The sequence below is a fragment of the Oncorhynchus masou genome, unplaced genomic scaffold (assembly GCF_036934945.1).
Source record: "Oncorhynchus masou masou isolate Uvic2021 unplaced genomic scaffold, UVic_Omas_1.1 unplaced_scaffold_1508, whole genome shotgun sequence".
In the NCBI taxonomy this organism is placed as follows: Eukaryota; Metazoa; Chordata; class Actinopteri; order Salmoniformes; family Salmonidae; genus Oncorhynchus; species Oncorhynchus masou.
The window spans coordinates 9190-20714 of record NW_027005097.1 but is presented as its reverse complement, the minus strand read 5'-3'; the positions used below and the strand labels follow the sequence as shown (position 1 = coordinate 20714).

Here is an 11525-nt window from a genome sequence, read left to right as displayed (position 1 = left end):
GGCTGCGTCCCAATAGTCTAGTGTAGTCCAGGGGTAAACATTTTGTAAAGAAAGTAACATGCTGAGTCTGGAGGTAAATATTGTTGTTTTAATGAACAAACACCAGTCAGGAACTGACATTAGTCTCGGGGATAAAGCACAACGCACAGAGGAAGAGGGGGGGACATATTTATCTGTTACACAAGGAGGAAGTCCCTACTGAGGGACAGGAAGAACTGCGATCCATCTGGATCCAAGTCTACGGTACAAAACCTTAGCAGCAACACGTTAAACATCGTCATAGTAACATCAGGAAGTAGTTTCACTTAGAAAAAAGGTCACAGTATTATTTATAAGCAGAAATATGGTTCTAGGATCAGGTGGTGTAAACTACACTATCAACATGTCTAGGATCAGGTGTTGTAATCTACACTATCAACATGTCTAGGATCAGGTGGTGTAATCTACACTATCAACATGTCTAGGATCAGGTGGTGTAATCTACACTATCAACATGTCTAGGATCAGGTGGTGGTGTAATCTACACCATCAACATGTCTAGGATCAGGTGGTGTAATCTACACCAACATGTCTAGGATCAGGTGGTGTAATCTACACCATCAACATGTCTAGGATCAGGTGGTGTAATCTACACCATCAACATGTCTAGGATCAGGTGTTGTAATCTACACCATCAACATGTCTAGGATCAGGTGGTGTAATCTACACCAACATGTCTAGGATCAGGTGGTGTAATCTACACCATCAACATGTCTAGGATCAGGTGGTGTAATCTACACCATCAACATGTCTAGGATCAGGTGTTGTAATCTACACCATCAACATGTCTAGGATCAGGTGGTGTAATCTACACCAACATGTCTAGGATCAGGTGGTGTTGTAATCTACACTATCAACATGTCTAGGATCAGGTGGTGTAATCTACACCATCAACATGTCTAGGATCAGGTGGTGTTGTAATCTACACCATCAACATGTCTAGGATCAGGTGGTGTAATCTACACCATCAACATGTCTAGGATCAGGTGGTGATGTAATCTACACCAACAACATGTCTAGGATCAGGTGGTGTTGTAATCTACACTATCAACATGTCTAGGATCAGGTGGTGTAATCTACACTATCAACATGTCTAGGATCAGGTGGTGTAATCTACACCAACATGTCTAGGATCAGGTGGTGGTGTAATCTACACCATCAACATGTCTAGGATCAGGTGGTGTAATCTACACCATCAACATGTCTAGGATCAGGTGGTGTTGTAATCTACACCATCAACATGTCTAGGATCAGGTGGTGTAATCTACACTATCAACATGTCTAGGATCAGGTGGTGTTGTAATCCACACTATCAACATGTCTAGGATCAGGTGGTGTTGTAATCTACACCATCAACATGTCTAGGATCAGGTGGTGTTGTAATCTACACTATCAACATGTCTAGGATCAGGTGGTGTTGTAATCTACACTATCAACATGTCTAGGATCAGGTGGTGTAATCTACACTATCAACATGTCTAGGATCAGGTGGTGTAATCTACACTATCAACATGTCTAGGATCAGGTGGTGTTGTAATCTACACCATCAACATGTCTAGGATCAGGTGGTGTTGTAAACTACACTATCAACATGTCTAGGATCAGGTGGTGTTGTAATCTACACCATCAACATGTCTAGGATCAGGTGGTGTTGTAAACTACACTATCAACATGTCTAGGATCAGGTGGTGTAATCTACACTATCAACATGTCTAGGATCAGGTGGTGTAATCTACACTATCAACATGTCTAGGATCAGGTGTTGTAATCTACACTATCAACATGTCTAGGATCAGGTGGTGGTGTAATCTACACTATCAACATGTCTAGGATCAGGTGGTGTTGTAATCTACACCATCAACATGTCTAGGATCAGGTGGTGTTGTAATCTACACCATCAACATGTCTAGGATCAGGTGGTGGTGTAATCTACACTATCAACATGTCTAGGATCAGGTGGTGGTGTAATCTACACTATCAACATGTCTAGGATCAGGTGGTGGTGTAATCTACACTATCAACATGTCTAGGATCAGGTGGTGGTGTAATCTACACTATCAACATGTCTAGGATCAGGTGGTGTTGTAATCTACACCATCAACATGTCTAGGATCAGGTGGTGTAATCTACACTATCAACATGTCTAGGATCAGGTGGTGTTGTAATCTACACTATCAACATGTCTAGGATCAGGTGGTGTAATCTACACCATCAACATGTCTAGGATCAGGTGGTGTAATCTACACCATCAACATGTCTAGGGTCAGGTGGTGTAATCTACACCATCAACATGTCTAGGATCAGGTGGTGGTGTAATCTACACCATCAACATGTCTAGGATCAGGTGGTGGTGTAATCTACACCATCAACATGTCTAGGGTCAGGTGGTGTAATCTACACCATCAACATGTCTAGGATCAGGTGGTGGTGTAATCTACACCATCAACATGTCTAGGATCAGGTGGTGATGTAATCTACACTATCAACATGTCTAGGATCAGGTGGTGGTGTAATCTACACTATCAACATGTCTAGGATCAGGTGGTGATGTAATCTACACCATCAACATGTCTAGGATCAGGTGGTGGTGTAATCTACACTATCAACATGTCTAGGATCAGGTGATGTAATCTACACCATCAACATGTCTAGGGTCAGGTGGTGTTGTAATCTACACTATCAACATGTCTAGGATCAGGTGGTGGTGTAATCTACACCATCAACATGTCTAGGATCAGGTGGTGTTGTAATCTACACCATCAACATGTCTAGGATCAGGTGGTGGTGTAATCTACACCATCAACATGTCTAGGATCAGGTGGTGTTGTAATCTACACCATCAACATGTCTAGGATCAGGTGGTGTAATCTACACTATCAACATGTCTAGGATCAGGTGGTGATGTAATCTACACCATCAACATGTCTAGGATCAGGTGGTGGTGTAATCTACACTATCAACATGTCTAGGATCAGGTGGTGTAATCTACACCATCATGTCTAGGATCAGGTGGTGGTGTAATCTACACTATCAACATGTCTAGGATCAGGTGGTGTTGTAATCTACACCATCAACATGTCTAGGATCAGGTGGTGTAATCTACACCATCATGTCTAGGATCAGGTGGTGGTGTAATCTACACCATCAACATGTCTAGGATCAGGTGGTGTTGTAATCTACACTATCAACATGTCTAGGATCAGGTGGTGTTGTAATCTACACTATCAACATGTCTAGGATCAGGTGGTGTTGTAATCTACACTATCAACATGTCTAGGATCAGGTGGTGTAATCTACACTATCAACATGTCTAGGATCAGGTGGTGTTGTAATCTACACCATCAACATGTCTAGGATCAGGTGGTGTAATCTAAACCATCAACATGTCTAGGATCAGGTGGTGTTGTAATCTACACTATCAACATGTCTAGGATCAGGTGGTGTTGTAATCTACACCATCAACATGTCTAGGATCAGGTGGTGGTGTAATCTACACTATCAACATGTCTAGGATCAGGTGGTGTTGTAATCTACACTATCAACATGTCTAGGATCAGGTGGTGTTGTAATCTACACCATCAACATGTCTAGGATCAGGTGGTGTAATCTAAACCATCAACATGTCTAGGATCAGGTGGTGTAATCTACACTATCAACATGTCTAGGATCAGGTGGTGATGTAATCTACACCATCAACATGTCTAGGATCAGGTGGTGTTGTAATCTACACCATCAACATGTCTAGGATCAGGTGGTGTAATCTAAACCATCAACATGTCTAGGATCAGGTGGTGTAATCTACACTATCAACATGTCTAGGATCAGGTGGTGGTGTAATCTACACTATCAACATGTCTAGGATCAGGTGGTGATGTAATCTACACTATCAACATGTCTAGGATCAGGTGGTGGTGTAATCTACACCATCAACATGTCTAGGATCAGGTGGTGTAATCTACACTATCAACATGTCTAGGATCAGGTGGTGGTGTAATCTACACCATCAACATGTCTAGGATCAGGTGGTGGTGTAATCTACACTATCAACATGTCTAGGATCAGGTGGTGTAATCTACACTATCAACATGTCTAGGATCAGGTGATGTAATGAACGTCAGATAAATGAACTATACACTTCTTATTACTCCTCATCATGGCACAATACAAAAAGTCTGAGAGAACATGGTCACAGAAAAACACAACAATGTCCTCAATCACAACGTCACATTTTTGTAAAGATTAAAATGTAACTAAGTCTTCTGGCCAAAAAAATAATTAAAACACGATAGTTTTACTCAGTGGTGAAAACAACAAGACTCCTCTCCAACCCCCCCCCCCATCGGACACGATATGTTGTTAGTCAATCTAGTCAATCTTTCACTGCCTTTAATACAAAAATAAGAGAGACAAATATAAATTAATATATATTAAAAGAGTCAGGCAGGTACATGGGTCAGACAGGTTGTCACAGGAGAGGAGAGGAGGCATGGGGCTAAGGGGTTTAACCTAATTATTACCTTAACAAAACTACACCATCTACGTGAAAGGGTTCCCTCCGTCTCCCCCCTGACCTGAGACCAGAACACCTCCACCCGGTGGTGAGTGTGTGGTACTACGGTTAATAGAGGGACTCATACGAAACACGGGAAACAGGAAGTACGCAACAGGAAGTGGTCGTCCGTCAGTGGGAACACCGCTCGTCATCATGAGTCACCGTGCCAAAACGAAAAAGAAGGAACAGAGTCTTGAGTTTTTAAGTCTTTTTTCTCCACTTGATAATAAAAATAAGTCTTTTTTTTTTGTATTTTACAATATAATTCAACATCTCCTCTGAGGCAGTGAACAGTCCAGCTGGCTATATTTTTGTTGTTGTAGTTTTTCTTTGTTTCGTCTTGACTTTTGGGGGGTTTACAAAAAGAAGAGGGATGAGATCGGAGGAGGAGGAGAGGGGGATGAGGTCGGAGGACGAGAGGGGGAGTTGGATGAGGTCGGAGGAGAGGGGAGGGGGATAAGGTCAGAGGAGGAGGAGAGGGGGATGTGTTCGGAGGAGGAGGAGAGAGGGATGAGGTCAGAGATTGAAAAGGGGATGAGGTGGGAGGAGGAGAGGGGGATGAGGTCGGAGGAGGAGAGGGGGAGGAGGAGGAGAGGGGGATGAGGTCGGAGGACGAGAGGGGGAGTTGGATGAGGTCGGAGGAGAGGGGAGGGGGATAAGGTCAGAGGAGGAGGAGAGGGGGATGAGTTCGGAGGAGGAGAAGGGGATGAGGTCGGAGGAGAGGGGGATGAGGTCGGAGGAGGAGACGGGGATAAGGTTGGATAAGGAGAAGGGGAGGGGGGTGAGGTCGGAGGAAGAGGAGAGGAGGATGAGGTCGGAGGAGGAGAGGGGGAGGGGGATAAGGTCAGAGGAGGAGAGGAGGATGAGGTCAGAGGAGGAGGAGAGGAGGATGAGGTCAGAGGAAGAGGAGAGGGGATGAGGTCGGAGGAGGAGAGGGGGAAGGGGATGAAGTCGGAGGGGGAGGATAGAGGGATGAGGTTTGAGGAGGAGAGAGGGATGAGGTCTGAGGAGGAGAGAGGGATGAGGTCGGATGAGGAGAGAGGGATGAGGTCTGAGGAGGAGAGAGGGATGAGGTCTGAGGAGGAGAGAGGGATGAGGTCTGAGGAGGAGAGAGGGATGAGGTTTCCTTCCAGAGAAAGACAGGAGGCGGAACCTTTCATCCCAGGGTAAAGGGGGGACGTTTTACGAGGGAGGACACTTTGTACAGCCGCACTTCACCACCTTCTCCACTTCCTGTACGAAGGAGGAGCCGTCGGTGCAGTGGAAGGTGTATTTCCTGCGTTTGGAACGTAAAGGGGAGCAGCAGCCGCTCCCGCCCCCCCCTTCAGCCCCCTCCGGACAGGAGCCGCGGCACTCTAGACGGGAGACCTTCTCCTGGGTTTCACACGCCGAATAGCCCCTCTGGAGCTGGTAGACAGCTCGGAGCCGTTCCCCTCGACAGACCACCTCTACAGGGGAAGAGAGAGAAGAAGGGCTTAGAGAGAGAGAGAGAGGAGAGAGATTTAGAGAGACGGAGAGAGAGAGGAGAGAGAAGGGTTTAGAAAGAGAGGGGCGGTAGTTAGAGGAATAGATGACAGAGAGGGAGAGAGATGAGAGGAGGTGTGGACGGATGGATGGATGGAGGGAGGGAGAGAGAGAGAGGGATGAGAGGAGGTGTGGACGGATGGATGGAGGGAGGGAGAGAGAGAGAGGGATGAGAGGTGTGGATTGATGAAGGAAGGAGGGAGGGAGGGAGGGAGGGAGGGAGGGAGGGAGAGTGTGAAAGGAGAGAGCAGAGGATTCGGGTGGCTGAGGTTGAAACAAGCTCATGTGGAACGGAAGGTCTCCAATGTGATTGGCTGTGGAGGAGGATGGGTTAAGGAGAGGGGGTGGCGGGGCAGAGAGGGCTGACCTCTGACCTCTGACCCTGAGAATCTCACCTGGGTGACCCCTCTGCCGGGGGGCGGTGGATCAGAGGAGGCTGGAGCAGACAGACACACAGACAGACAGCATAAAGTTAGAGCAGACAGACAGTTAAAACACTAACAGTCAGACAGCAGAGAGTTAGAGCAGACAGACAGACACACAGACAGACAGCAGAGAGTTAGAGCAGACAGACACACAGACAGACAGCAGAGAGTTAGAGCAGACAGACAGATGAACAGACAGACAGCAGAGAGTTAGAGCAGACAGACAGATGAACAGACAGACAGCAGAGAGTTAGAGCAGACAGACAGCAGAGAGTTAGAGCAGACAGACAGATAAACAGACAGACAGTGGCCAGATGAGACCGATGTCTCTCCCCCCCCTCCCCCCTCACCTCTGTCGCAGGCGTCCCCGTGTATCCTGGGTTACATTGACAGTAGGCCTTGCCCAGGCCAGACAGCCTACATTTCCCATGTTTACATCTGGTCAGCTGACAGGGGTCCAGCACTTCCTGGTCTGCCTCGTCACACAGCACCCCGAGGAATCCTAGCTGGCAGCGACAGGAGTAGGAGTAGGAATTGATAGGAAGACATGAACCATGGATACACCTGCAGGAAGAGAGGGAGAGGATGGAGAGAGAGATGGGGAGGGAGAGAGAGAAGGGGAGGGAGAGGAGGGAGAGAGAGAGAAGGGGGAGGGAGAGGGCAGAGAGATAGAGAAAGATGGGGAGGGAGAGAGAAGGGGAGGGAGAGAGTGATGGGGGAGGGAGAGAGAGAGAGATGGGGGAGGGAGAGAGAGATGGGGGAGGGAGAGAGTGATGGGGGAGGGAGAGAGAGAGATGGGGAGGGAGAGAGAGAGAGATGGGGGAGGGAGAGAGAAGGGGGAGGGAGAGGATGGAGAGAGAGATGGGGGAGGGAGAGAGAGAAGGGGGAGGGAGAGAGAGAAGGGGGAGTGAGAGGATGGAGAGAGATGGGGGAGGGAGAGGACAGAGAGAGAGAGAGAGATGGGGGGAGGGAGGACGGAGAGAGAGAGATGGGGGAGGGAGAGGACGGAGAGAGAGAGTGATGGGGGAGGGAGAGAGAAGGAGAGATGGGGGAGGGAGAGAGCGATGGGGAGGAGAGTGAGAATGGGGAGGGAGAGAGAGAAGGGGGAGGGAGAGGAAGGACAGAGAGAGAGAGAAGGGGGAGGCAGAGGGGAAATACAATTTAAATGGATCGAAATCCCAATCAATACAACCAAACAGCACCCCTCACCCCTCCCCCCATCCCCTCACCCCATCCCCTCACCTCACCCCTCACCTCACCCTCCCCTCACCCCTCCCCCCTCCCCTCACCCCTCCCCTCACCCCCTCACCCCTCCCCTCACCCCTCACCCTCCCCTCTCACCCCTCCCCTCACCCCTCCCCCCTCACCCCTCCCCTCACCCTCCCCCCTCACCCCCTCCCCTCACCCCCTCCCCTCACCCCTCCCCTCACCCCCTCCCCAGTCCACTGACTTGTTCCCATCACAGGGGTTGTTGACCTGGTCCTGACAATGGTCTCCGGTCCACCCAGGGCGGCAGGTACAGGAGAAATCTCTCTGACCGGTTGGGTGGCACTCACCCTGGCCGCACACCCCTGCCTGGCATGGCTGGCATCCCGCCTCAACGCCAGTCTGGGAAACACAACAGGGTTCAGTTTAGAGGTGGAACAGCATGGCTGGCATCCCGCCTCAACGCCAGTCTGGGAAACACAACAGGGTTCAGTTTAGAGGTGGAACAGTCTGACCCCCAGGTCCTGTCCCTGCTCCAGTCTGACCTCCAGGTCCTGTCCCTGCTCCAGTCTGACCTCCAGGTCCTGTCCCTGCTCCAGTCTGACCCCCAGGTCCTGTCCCTGCTCCAGCCTGACCTCCAGGTCCTGTCCCTGCTCCAGTCTGACCCCCAGGTCCTGTCCCTGCTCCAGTCTGACCCCCAGGTCCTGTACCTGTCCCTGCTCCAGCCTGACCCCCAGGTCCTGTCCCTGCTCCAGCCTGACCCCCAGGTCCTGTCCCTGCTCCAGCCTGACCTCCAGGTCCTGTCCCTGCTCCAGCCTGACCCCCAGGTCCTGTACCTGTCCCTGCTCCAGTCTGACCCCCAGGTCCTGTACATGTCCCTGCTCCAGCCCAACCCCCAGGTCCTGTACCTGTCCCTGCTCCAGCCTGACCCCCAGGTCCTGTCCCTGCTCCAGCCTGACCCCCAGGTCCTGTCCCTGCTCCAGCCTGACCCCCAGGTCCTGTCCCTGCTCCAGCCTGACCCCCAGGTCCTCTACCTGTCCCTGCTCCAGTCTGACCCCCAGGTCCTGTCCCTGCTCCAGCCTGACCCACAGGTCCTGTCCCTGCTCCAGCCTGACCCACAGGTCCTGTCCCTGCTCCAGTCTGACCCCCAGGTCCTGTACCTGTCCCTGCTCCAGCCTGACCCCCAGGTCCTCTACCTGCTCCAGCCTGACCCACAGGTCCTGTCCCTGCTCCAGTCTGACCCCCAGGTCCTGTACCTGTCCCTGCTCCAGCCTGACCCCCAGGTCCTCTACCTGTCCCTGCTCCAGCCTGACCCCCAGGTCCTCTACCTGTCCCTGCTCCAGCCTGACCCACAGGTCCTGTCCCTGCTCCAGTCTGACCCCCAGGTCCTGTACCTGTCCCTGCTCCAGCCCGACCCCGAGATCCTGCAGCTGTCCATTGATGTAGAGGTTCCTGAGACAGCCATGGAAGCTGGTCCCGTTCTGCCCCCCAACTCCAGACTGCAGCGCTGCAGAGACTGACCAACGATCTGGCATACCTGGAGAGAGGGAAAGGGAGAGAGAGAAAGAGACAGAGATAGAGAGAGAGAAAGAGAGAGCGAGAGAGAGTTAGAGGGAGAGAGAGTTCTGTAAGTGTAAGTGTAATGTTTACTGTTAATATTTTATTGTTTATTTCACTTTTGTTTATCTACTTCACTTGCTTTGGCAATGTTGACATGTGTTTCCCATGCCAATAAAGCCCTTTGAATTGAATTGAATGTAGAGAGACAGACACAGAGAGGTAGAAAGAGAAGAAGAGAAACACACAGAGAGGTAGAAAGAGAAGAAGAGAGAGACACAGAGAGGTAGAAAGAGAAGAAGAGAGACACACAGAGAGGTAGAAAGAGAAGAAGAGAGACACACAGAGAGGTAGAAAGAGAAGAAGAGAGACACACAGAGAGGTAGAAAGAGAAGAAGAGAAACACACAGAGGTAGAAAGAGAAGAAGAGAAACACACAGAGGTAGAAAGAGAAGAAGAGAGACACACAGAGAAAGAAAGAGAAGAAGAGACACACAGAGAGAGAAAGAGAAGAAGAGAAACACACAGAGAAAGAGAAGAGAGACACACAGAGAGAGAAAGAGAAGAAGAGAGACACACAGAGAGAGAAAGAGAAGAAGAGAAACACACAGAGAAAGACAGAGAAGAAGAGAGACACACAGAGAGAGAAAGAGAAGAAGAGAGACACACAGAGAGAGAAAGAGAAGAAGAGAGACACACAGAGAAAGAAAGAGAAGAAGAGAAACACACAGAGAGAGATGATACTTCACATATGGAACCAACACGTTTTATAGCTAAGCGAGAGGGAGCTACAATATGTCCCAGAAACGCCCTCTTCCCTGACACACACAGTGTATAACGCACCTCCCAGGTATAGAGGAGAATCGCTGCTGAGTGTTGACTGTTTACTCAGAGAGTTGATAGACTTGACTGGTCCACCATCAATAGACAGAGACACAGTCTGATCTGATGCCACCAACTCTACCACATGGAACACACCATCATTTACAGTCTCCACACTGAGAGGAGAGAGAGAGAGAGAACACACACCATCATTTACCGTCTCCACACTGAGAGGAGAGAGAGAGAGAACACACACCATCATTTACCGTCTCCACACTGAGAGGAGAGAGAGAGAACACACACCATCATTTACCGTCTCCACACTGAGAGGAGAGAGAGAGAGAGAACACACACCATCATTTACCGTCTCCACACTGAGAGGAGAGAGAGAGAGAGACACACACCATCATTTACCGTCTCCACACTGAGAGGAGAGAGAGAACACACACCTTCATTTACCGTCTCCACACTGAGTGGAGAGAGAGAGAACACACACCATCATTTACCGTCTCCACACTGAGAGGAGAGAGAGAACACACACCATCATTTACCGTCTCCACACTGAGAGGAGAGAGAGAGAGAACACACCATCATTTACCGTCTCCACACTGAGAGGAGAGAGAGAGAGAACACACCATCATTTACCGTCTCCACACTGAGAGGAGAGAGAGAGAGAACACACACCATCATTTACCGTCTCCACACTGAGAGGAGAGAGAGAACACACACCATCATTTACCGTCTCCACACTGAGAGGAGAGAGAGAGAACACACACCATTATTTACCATCTCCACACTGAGAGGAGAGAGAGAGAGAGAACACACCATCATTTACCGTCTCCACACTGAGAGGAGAGAGAGAGAGAGAACACACCATCATTTACCGTCTCCACACTGAGAGGAGAGAGAGAACACACCATCATTTACCGTCTCCACACTGAGAGGAGAGAGAGAGAGAGAACACACCATCATTTACCATCTCCACACTGAGAGGAGAGAGAGAGAACACACACCATCATTTACCGTCTCCACACTGAGAGGAGAGAGAGAACACACCATCATTTACCGTCTCCACACTGAGAGGAGAGAGAGAGAACACACCATCATTTACCGTCTCCACACTGAGAGGAGAGAGAGAACACACCATCATTTACCGTCTCCACACTGAGAGGAGAGAGAGAGAGAGAACACACACCATCATTTACCGTCTCCACACTGAGAGGAGAGAGAGAACACACACCATCATTTACCGTCTCCACACTGAGAGGAGAGAGAGAGAACACACCATCATTTACCGTCTCCACACTGAGAGGAGAGAGAGAACACACCATCATTTACCGTCTCCACACTGAGAGGAGAGAGAGAGAGAACACACACCATCATTTACCGTCTCCACACTG

At 49.6% G+C, this 11525-nt stretch overlaps 1 protein-coding gene across 1 annotated transcript; it reads right to left on the bottom strand.

Annotated features, from left to right (window-relative positions):
- Positions 1-5773: 5773 nt before the first annotated feature.
- On the bottom strand, positions 5774-10298 carry LOC135531080 (slit homolog 2 protein-like). Its single transcript, XM_064959202.1, has 6 exons — positions 10147-10298; positions 9141-9283; positions 7991-8148; positions 6891-7104; positions 6511-6523; positions 5774-6039 (listed from the first exon to the last, which is right to left on the bottom strand). Exons 2-6 carry the CDS (start codon positions 9279-9281, stop codon positions 5774-5776), a joined length of 792 nt encoding a protein of 263 aa, XP_064815274.1. The 5' UTR covers positions 9282-9283; positions 10147-10298.
- Positions 10299-11525: the final 1227 nt, after the last annotated feature.

What these genes read in the sequence shown, in the direction of transcription:
- LOC135531080 (XM_064959202.1), bottom strand. Translation starts at nt 9,281, where the DNA reads ATGCCAGATCGTTGGTCAGTCTCTGCAGCGCTGCAGTCTGGAGTTGGG. An exon ending in TCGGGCTGGAGCAGGGACAG is followed by an intron (nt 8,149 to 9,140) that starts GTACAGGACCTG and finishes TGTGTTTCCCAG; the next exon opens with ACTGGCGTTGAGGCGGGATG. An exon ending in AACCCCTGTGATGGGAACAA is followed by an intron (nt 7,105 to 7,990) that starts GTCAGTGGACTG and finishes CTCTTCCTGCAG; the next exon opens with GTGTATCCATGGTTCATGTC.